Source organism: Poromitra crassiceps, assembly GCF_964638095.1.
Source record: "Poromitra crassiceps genome assembly, chromosome: 1".
Classification (NCBI taxonomy): Eukaryota; Metazoa; Chordata; class Actinopteri; order Beryciformes; family Melamphaidae; genus Poromitra; species Poromitra crassiceps.
Window position 1 is genome coordinate 4,771,043 of NC_139623.1, and position 9,760 is coordinate 4,780,802.

Here is a 9,760-nt window from a genome sequence, read left to right on the forward strand (position 1 = left end):
TTCTCCTCGGCATAGTGACCGTCACTTTCCACGGTGCTTCTCATGCAGGAATGACAAACAAATCAAGTCTATCAGAGGAGAAAAATCATCCCGTTTTTCGGGGAGGGGGTGTTTGATGTCGGAGTTGAAGTGGTCAGATTCGTCTCTTCAAACTGTCTTTTTTAGACTCAATAACAGGCTTGGCTTCATCGATAAAACATTCAAAAATTATGGGGGGGTTCGGCCGACTCCTGACACCTTGTCCATCAAAGATCATCTTCCTTCATGTGTCTCATGGCAGCAGCAGCAGCAGCAAACAGGCAGACCTCGAAAGCCAAGTTTTCAGTTCACTCTCCCTGGAAGCAAAAAAAAAAATCCCCCTAATCTCACCGTGTTTGTTTGGAGGGTGGGAGATAGCCTACTTTGTTGCGTCTTTTACGCACGCCAAAACCAAAAAAATAAATCAACTCTGACGGTAACAAAACAAATAAGTCCCGTGTGAGCGCACCACACACCTCTGATATGTAACGTATCCCTGCGTTTTCTTCTCTTTTTTTGCCACAGACCTGAAAGAGAGCAAAAGGAGGAGGGGAGAACATAGATAGACAGGCATTAGATGGGTTAATGTCAGTCCCCGTCACCACCACCACGCCACCTCAGCCCGGATCCAAGCCTCACCAGTCCGGCTGGCAGAGACTTTTCCCTCCCTCCCCTTTCTCTCCCCCTGGAAAAAAAAAATATCCGGGACGATCGCGGGGTTTCTTTCTTACTTACGTTTTAAGAGTCGTGGAAATGATTTTCACCGCTCATCTCATCTCATCTCATCTTTAGAGTAGACATAGTCGGGTTTTTTGGGGGGGAAGGGGGGAGGTTGATGCGGTGGAGAGCATATCACTAAACAGAGAGAGGGGAAACAAACAAGACGCAGGCGCATCCAAAGCCTCGCCAACAACAGATCAGATCGACATGGACCTAAAATATTTCTCTCTCCAAAAAACAAAAAAGGGAAAAACTCCAGGGAGTGATCCGAGGTCTCCCGAAAAAAAGAAAAATGGAAAGGCGGTGGATCCAGAAGCTGTTTCAGACAGTCTCAACTGATAGACAGACGCATCGAGTGGCTTTTCCTGCTACATTTTTACTCCTCCCCTCTCCACAAGCGTCACCCCTGACAGAGGAGCCTACCTGTCAATCTTTTTAATTGTCTTGTCCCCCCTCCTTCCACTCTCTCTCTCTCTCTCTCTCTCTCTCTCTCTCTCTCTCTCTCTCTCTCTCTCTCTCTCTCTCTCTCTCTCTCTCTCTCTCTCTCTCTCTCTCTCTCTCTCTCTCTCTCTCTCTCTCTCTCTCTCTCTCTCTCTCTCTCCCTGTCTCTTTGCTTAAAAAAATCTCAAACTACTGACAAAGGAAGGGATTGTCCTTCTGGAAACATGGGTAGATCAACTGAAACCAAACTTATATGGCATGAATAACAAACCACAGCAACTACTGCTCAAGTGTAATAATCGGGTATAACATTGTTACAACAACTTGGATGACATTTCTTCGATTCCCACTGGGAGGGGGCCAGGGGCGACTTGGATGTCACTCCGTAAAAGGCACAGTATAGACTAATGGATGCTGATGATCGATTATGATGATGATGATAATAATAATAATAATAATAATAATAATAATAATAATAATAATAATAATAATAAAAATAATAATAATAATAATAATAATAATAATAATAATAGGCGTCGACAACAGAAGGCGATACAAATCAAAATAGCCTAGTAGATTAATGTGTGTACACAGTTAACACGTTTTGGCTACAGGTGTAGTCCCAGACAGTCCTACTACAGCCTGCTGCCTACATGTGGGCGCACTACCATGTTTTGGCACAGCTCTCTCCAAATAGAAGTTGAACTGTGACTTATGTGCGTAATTGTGCACATTTTTTGTATTCGCAAATTTTCTAAACGGGTCCGCGAGGTATTTGGCGTTGTTTTGGTGGGAGGAAAGTGTTGGATATGTTTGGAGAGGATTGATTCGTTTCACCTTACTAGGAAGTGAGCGTCGTGTCCGGGAAGGGGAGGGACTCCAACGACATGTCTGGAGTGCTGCTGTGCTACTTACAAGGCTGCACCAGTGCAACGTTTTTATGCTAAATAGCCGATTCCGTGCTCGTTATTTATTGCTTAGTAACGGATATTCACGCTACAAAGCGTATCGGGGTTTGTTTTTGTTTTAAACGCGTAGGTGGCCCGGCCCGGCCTGGTCCTGCATGTGCAGAGGAGCTAAGCCTATAGCGCAGGCTAATGGCAGTCGAGTTTATTACTGCCCACAAACGCCCGTCAAGTTGCCCGTGAACTTTGTCACATTTCGGGGCCATGTCCAGCTCGCTGTTCGGGAGACGCGGTAGGGCGTTGTTTTGGCTGATCGGCGGGGGGCGCAGAGGCACCGAGGCACTTTCTGGAGTTCGTCCGGTTGCGCGGCGCTTCATCATAGACCTGTCCTACTCCGCGCACTTCATGGATTTTAAAGGATCCTCCATACCCAGCTCTATGAAAAAGCTGCTCGCAACGAAGCTTAGTCCAAATTTCAGAGAAGCCGTGTCACTGCAAACCGTTCCAGTCCCGACACCCGGCGACGGGGACTTGCTTGTCAGAAATCGGTAAGTTTTTTTTCCCAGAGAGGTGGGTAGAAACAGGGGACTCTTGTTTTCTCAACGCGCGTCCGCGTATGCATAACGATAGACGACCCGTAGCTCTTATGAGGCTATATTTGGATGCTTATTTGATGTCGATCTATCGCGATATTGCTGAGAAGTTGCAAAAAGAGCTCCACTTACCTCGATTTACCCATATCCAGCACCTGCGATCATCATCATCATCACAAGATGGCAAAATACGTGAGGAATAAGCGCTGTACTGTAATTCCAAGTTCCGCCCCTCTCTGCATTTGTCTATCAATCCATCTCGGCATCTCTCTCTCCCTCCCTCTCTCTCTCTCTCTCTCTCTCTCTCTCTCTCTCTCTCTCTCTCTCTCTCTCTCTCTCTCTCTCTCTCTCCTCCTGTCTCTCTACGTCACCAACCTGCAAACAGAAAGTCATGGGGGGGTACAGACTGGCATCAGGAGATGAGATGATGGAGATGCAGTTTTACATGGCGCAGGAATTGCAGCATCATTTCTCTCATTCACAGCAGTGCGTCCAGCCATAGTGGAGGGTCAAGTCAGTGGAAACACCTTTTCAGCCTGGCACAAATGATTATGATGTAAATTCATATGATCCATCATTGTAATACTCTCATACGGATATAAGATAGAAAAATATGGTCTCGTGAGGTGAAAAAGGCATAAATTAATGTTATTCCGATAGTCTAGTTGATTTTTGTTTATAATAGTGCTTTATTTATTATTATTTTTGCCTTGATGATTACCAACTGGAGGTCATACTGTACAGTAGCGTACTACACACCTTTTTATTTACCACATCATTGACTATATCTGTGCCCGTTCCAGTTCTAAATGTTACATTAGCCTTAGTCAAATGCACCTTAGAGTAGATTGTGTTATTATCGTACTGCATATAGGCCTACAATTCACTTTTTAAAATCTGAATTAGTTTAAACTATACCCGATTGGTGCTCAATAGACTATAATGTAAGGCAACGTGTGTGTGTGTGTGTGTGTGAACTAAGATTTTAGACAGTAAACCAGCTGAGGTAACCCGTATCAGTGTTGCATCACAGCTAAGGGAATAGCTAATTTAATATCTGAGCTGTAAGAACGTCAGGATCAAGCCATTTTAATAGCCAAGGAAAATAAGCTATAATTGCTTTTGTGTGATTTAGGTGTAAACTGGCAACCATTTATCCCATATTGCACAGTATCAGTGCCATCTTAATGAAATAAAATATATTTAAGTGTTCATCGAGGACAATCGTACAGTAAGGAATTGATCATTCAGAAGATTGTGGATGCATTGAAGAGGTGGATTCATGCACCTACAGTACAAGATAGGAATGGACGAGCTGCGGCGGCCACTCTGTTCATAGTATGTTTTTTCCCCCTCTGTGAATTGTTTTCACAGACATTGAAACAGGCCTGATCAACATCAATGGCTAAGCATCAGAGACTGCTGCGTGTGCCCCACCCTCGCGTTTGATCCAAATGTACAATTTACAATAAGATTTGAATGAAGTCAAGTCACATAAATATGTAAACAATTGCATAACCTAGATGGAGATCATGGAAGTGCCATTATATTTTATGATGTGCCGTTTTTCATGCTCGGCCATCCTAAGTAGTTGTGCCAAATTAAATGTACTCTTACCATTTTTTTTACAGAAAATGCACCCAGGACACTCATCTTTTGCATAATTATGATAACCAGAGCTGCCTATGAATCAGAAATACAGGCCTTGTGACCTTTAACAACGAATGCATTTTTTTTTAAAGTGGCGCATGGCCTCCTCTTTACATATCTAATAACAGCTATCATCATCTTGTGGTAAAGTTAGCTTTTTTAAGGTGTTGGGCTTTAGTATCCAGTTTACCTGCTATCAATATACTTTATAAAAGAACTGCAACTTGGGTAAAGCTAGTACAGTACACATTTCAAAAGTTGTAACATAGTTGTGCTCTTGTGTACAAAATGATAGATGTTTGCATTTATATATGGGCAAATTATATTATTATTATTTATTAAATTATGTATCCATTGTTTGTTGATAACAGATTATGTAAAAAAATAATCAACATTAATGTCACAAATGTCAGCTCACATTAGCTCCCCCTCCCGCTCAGTATTTCTGGTTATGCAGATCCAAATAGCTGTACTGTCGCTGATAGTAATAGGAATGGAATGTGCCAGATATCTGTGTAATGAAACTGATTCCATAAGTATAAGTACAGTAGTCAAATGAAGGTGTTTTGTTATATTAATTGGACCCGTGTATTAGTGCCTAAACCACACGTGTTATCTAAGTACGTGTGACATGCATAGTGATGATGCATGCCGCTGTAAAAGATGGTAAATTATTTACCGTAGTTATACATTCCTTTGCCACATATTTGTTTCCTCCACGTTATCAGCTGAGAGGAAAACAACCATCTTCATGTTGAGGCAAGAAACAGCTCTCGGAGGTTTGGAAAGTGCAGTGCAGTTGGTTCTGGGTGTCTCTGAAGACAATGAATCATGACATCATGCAATGTGTTTTGTGATACAAGCCTTTCCCTGTCAGTGCAGCACTGTTCTCTTCAAGAGAACCAAAACAAAGCAGGGTGTTTGCACCCCATGCAGATGTATGTCGAGCGGGGAGCTGAAGTCTTGACCTTCAGACGCACTAAGGACTTTAGGAGATATGTGCTTATAGTCATGCTTGTTAAAGGGACACTTCACTGAAAAACAATGCTGATTTGTTTTGCACATGATCTCACACACATCCGAAACATGTGAACAGTTTAGCAGACATTCATTTAGTTTGACAGTTTTTTGAGAGTTGATTTGAGTTCAGTTGATGCCAGTGATGTCATCGAGAGACTTGGAATTAATACAACCCATTGATTCAGTGCCTTCCGATGACATCACTGGCATCAACTTAACTCAAATCAACTCTCAATAAGTGTCAAACTAAATGAACGTCTGCTAAACTGTTTACACTTTTCAGATGTCTGAGATCATGTGCAAAATAAAACAGCATTATTTTCAATGAATTGTCCCTTTAAAATATTTATTGAATGTGTAAAATCATCATAGCTTTGTGACTTAGTCACTATACCTAATCACGTAACAGTCCTTCTTTGTGTGGTTTGATGCATCCATATGATTTTTCTCTGTGATTTTACTGCAGTTTTGTGGGAATCAACGCCTCTGATGTGAATTACTCTGCGGGCCGGTATGACCCTTCGGTGAAGCCCCCGTTCGACGTGGGTTTCGAGGGCATCGGCGAGGTGGTCGGCCTCGGCCTCAGCGCCAGCTCCCGTTACACCGTCGGGGACACGGTGGCCTACTTCGGCAGCGGCGCGTTTGCAGAGTACACGGTGGTGCCAACCAAGGAGAGTGTGCATGTCCCCTCGGTGAAGCCCGAGTTCCTCACCCTGCTGCTCAGCGGTGCCACAGCCTACATCGCCCTGAAGCGTCTGGGCGACCTGGCCAAAGGCGAGGTAGTACTGGTCACGGCGGCCGCAGGCGGAACGGGACAGTTTGCCGTGCAGTTTGCCAAACAGGCCGGCTGCCACGTGGTGGGGACGTGTTCGTCCGCCGAGAAAGCCGGCTTCCTCAAGACCATCGGCTGCGACCGGCCCATCGACTACACCTCCGAGGACCTCGCCAAGACGCTGCGCAAAGAGTACCCGCGAGGCGTCGACGTGGTGTACGAGTCGGTGGGCGGCGGCGTCTTCGATCTGGCGGTCAACTCTTTGGCCAACAAGGGCCGGCTGATCGTGATCGGCTTCATCTCGGGGTACCAGACGGCGTCGGGGATCCCGGCCGTCAGAGGGGGGACGCTGCCCGTCAAGCTGCTCCAGAGGTCGGCCAGCGTTCGGGGGTTCTTCCTTCCCCACTTCCCCGCCGACTACAGGGAGGCTCTGGGCAGCATGATGCAGATGTTTGCCCAGGGGAAGCTGGTGTGTGAGGTGGACTGCGGGGATCTGGCCCAGGAGGGGCGCTTCGTAGGCCTGGAGTCAGTCTTCCGGGCTGTGGACTATATGTACGCCGGGAAGAACCTGGGCAAGGTTGTGGTGGAGGTGGCTCCGCCTCCTGTTGGCAACAGTAAGCTGTGACTCACCAAATTGTGAATACAGTGAAGGAATCATACCTCATTTAAACTGACTCCTAGATTGAGGCTTAAAACTGTATAATTTTGGGGACACAAAAGATGGAGATTTATTTTTTGAAGATCATTTATAATGGGGCTTTATGTTCTTTATGTTTGTAAGATGATTGAAATGACACTAAGAAAAGCAAAGCTAGACAATCCTTTCATGAATAAACATAAGTGCTTAGCAAATTCATCCTCTTGGTTATTATGGGTTTGTAATATCAACTGAGCAGAGTTTTTAAAAAAAGAAGGTAAAAAAAATTGCATTTTAGTGGAAGGTTCAGTAGTTCCTAATTCACTGTAGTCAATTACACACAAAAACAGAAATATAACAATGACTGTGTATTTATAATGTTGTCACACACACGTTCAGATTCTCGCTGCTGTGATTTAAGAGGTGTAATCCTGAAACTTGGGAAATTTAAAATGTGTACTTACATTATTTCTCCGTCTTATGTGCTTTATTTTCTCCTGTGAGTCCAGTTTTTTTCCATTATTTTAGACTTGATGCAATAATGTGCTTGCTTATAGCACTCTACGCCACTTTATCTACCATAAATATTTGATGATGGGGCTTTGTTGTTTTTCTAACGGGGCTTAACATTGGTCTGTGCTTGTCAGAAGTGAATGCTGCTCCAGGTGTGCTTGTTGCTATTTCATTGCCTGTTTGTGGCTGACAGAAACGGCATTCACATAATCAATCTTTCCATTCACATGGCCCTAAGCTGCACATAATAAAAAAAATTAGTCCAGCTAACCACAACTTGGACTTGAAAATACCATTACTTTTCCCCACAACAAGCAGAAAAACCACCTCTGGTGAATGTATTGTGGAATGCCCTTTGACATTGTTTTTTCATTTAGCTTTTTTTTATGTTTTTAATTTGTTTTTGGAATTGGGGGGGGGGGGGGGTATGTACCACTTAAGCCTTAGGAATTTAGTCAGATGACGGATCATTTGTAGATTTCACACAAAGACTAACATTGTCATACAGCTCAAAAGACAAGTGTTTGCGACTTCTTTGCACTTTAAATGCCTTGTTGGGTGGAAAATGCTGCCATTACCATGACATTTCTCACAGGAAGTAACTTTCTCAAGCTGGTCGCTAGTCTGGACAGAATCCTCATTTCGTAAATGCTAAGAAGCGGTAATTGGATATGTTGAAGTGGTCCGTGTTGTAGTCATACATGTAGTCTAAAACAAACACCTGTTCCTACAGTACCTGGCAGGGAGGGTTGTAGTCTTCATGCACTGTGAACATGTTATTTCCTCATCCAGGTGGCCACTCAAAAAATAACCCAGTGTGAAATACGTTACAGGTGTGACCCCAGCATGCAAAGCTGCTACCTTCGCCAGACTGCACAGGAAATCAGAAACACACCAGGCCAAGGCCGTTTAGATCCCAGGAAATCACAACAATACTGACAGTATTCAGCATTGACGCTGGTGCTTTAGAAAGACAGATGATACTATACTGTACTTGTGTTGTTCACTAACATTTGTGACCCTGCTACCTCGTTCAGATACACATTCATTTGAAGTAGTAAGTCAAAGAAAATATGATTTAACCACAATCATTATTGGCTACAAATCACATATTTAAAAAAAAATCACATTTCAATTAAAAATGAAAAAGTTAAATATAATGTTACTGGCCAGGCCCATTCACCGTTCATCTATCGTTCATCTAGAACGATAAAATATAACTACAAAAAATATTTAAATTGTTCTCAGTAAATAGGATATCTGTGTTCCCACTACAATGATTATATATATATATATATATATATATATGTACACACACACACATACATATACGTACACACATACACACAAAATGATTAATTGCTTGAGCTCCATGTTCTGCATGCAGAGACCAATCAAATTAAAGTTGTAAGAACCAAGAGGGCGGCAATGGATTAATGTGCTGAGGAACCCATCACATTATTATTTTGACTTAAATTATTTACCTATTGTCATTGTTCATTTTCTATTATATTTATTTCTTAGATACGGCTTACAAATATTTGCTTGATCTTTGCTCTCCATTATAATGATAAAAATTACTTGCCACACCCAACTGATGCCCATGGTCTGGGCCCTCCTCACACCCCAGCTGACATTTTTAACCCCTGATATTGGTTTCAGAGTACAACTAAATCAGAGATGCAGCCAATAAGAAATGCAAAGAGCTTAGCTGACCAAACGGCTATCGTTAAGCTAGTGCAGTCACCTCTGAGAAGCTACTGTTTGCCCAAGCGTTACACTGCCAGAGCGTGCTCTTACATGCCAGCCACGCAAAAGGTGAGAGGGGTGATGCTACATGGATGTCCGCTTGAATTGAGCATGCTTGACTACTATACGTGCATGCATGTTGCACGGTGAGGAAGAGCTAGGCAAGGACTAGCCTCTCTTCAATTAACAGGAGAGGCCTCGTCTTGGCGTCCTCCAGGGCCTACCTGTACCTCTGCTGATTAGTGAGCAGTCACAGCCCCAATTAGAGTACACAGGAACCTGGAGAGACAACAACACTCTTTCTTTAATTGGATTGTGTTGTGTTGCAGTCAGAGGCTGCTAACTGGCAACGTATTGCAGCAATCTAGAAGTATGGAGCGAAAACAAGATATTAAACGTATTGCAGCAATCTAGAAGTATGGAGCGAAAACAATATTAAACGTATTGCAGCAATCTGGAAGTATGGAGCGAAAACAATATTAAACGTATTGCAGCAATCTAGAAGTATGTAGCGAAAACAAGATATTAAATGTATTGCAGCAATCTGAAAGTATGGAGCAAAAACAAGATATTAAACGTATTGCAGCAATCTGAAAGTATGTAGCGAAAACAAGATATTGCAGCAATCTGGAATTATGGAGCAAAAACAAGATATTAAACATATTGCAGCAATCTGGAAGTATGGAGCGAAACAAGATATTCAAGATAGAAAGGGGCTTTTGGAGAAACATGAAAAAAATGA

The 9,760-nt window shown here is 43.0% G+C and overlaps 2 protein-coding genes across 3 annotated transcripts in view; one reads left to right on the forward strand and one right to left on the reverse strand.

Annotated features, from left to right (window-relative positions):
- Positions 1–55, reverse strand: part of LOC310781094 (teashirt homolog 1-like) — a 60,071-nt gene extending 60,016 nt beyond the window's left edge. For both annotated transcript variants that reach the window (XM_083641636.1, XM_083641635.1), the window contains exon 1: positions 1–55. This exon is cut by the window's left edge and continues 27 nt beyond it. In XM_083641636.1, coding sequence (XP_083497762.1) covers positions 1–13 — 13 coding nt within the window. In that variant the 5' untranslated portion in view covers positions 14–55.
- Positions 56–2,067: 2,012 nt separating this feature from the next.
- On the forward strand, positions 2,068–7,218 carry LOC310774799 (prostaglandin reductase 3-like). Its single transcript, XM_083634938.1, has 2 exons — positions 2,068–2,632; positions 5,814–7,218. The coding sequence occupies exons 1-2, from the start codon at positions 2,349–2,351 to the stop codon at positions 6,742–6,744; spliced, it is 1,215 nt and encodes a 404-aa protein (XP_083491064.1). The 5' UTR covers positions 2,068–2,348; the 3' UTR covers positions 6,745–7,218.
- The last annotated feature ends 2,542 nt before the right edge of the window (positions 7,219–9,760 follow it).

What these genes read in the sequence shown, in the direction of transcription:
- LOC310774799 (XM_083634938.1), top strand. Translation starts at nt 2,349, where the DNA reads ATGTCCAGCTCGCTGTTCGGGAGACGCGGTAGGGCGTTGTTTTGGCTG. An exon ending in GACTTGCTTGTCAGAAATCG is followed by an intron (nt 2,633 to 5,813) that starts GTAAGTTTTTTT and finishes ATTTTACTGCAG; the next exon opens with TTTTGTGGGAATCAACGCCT.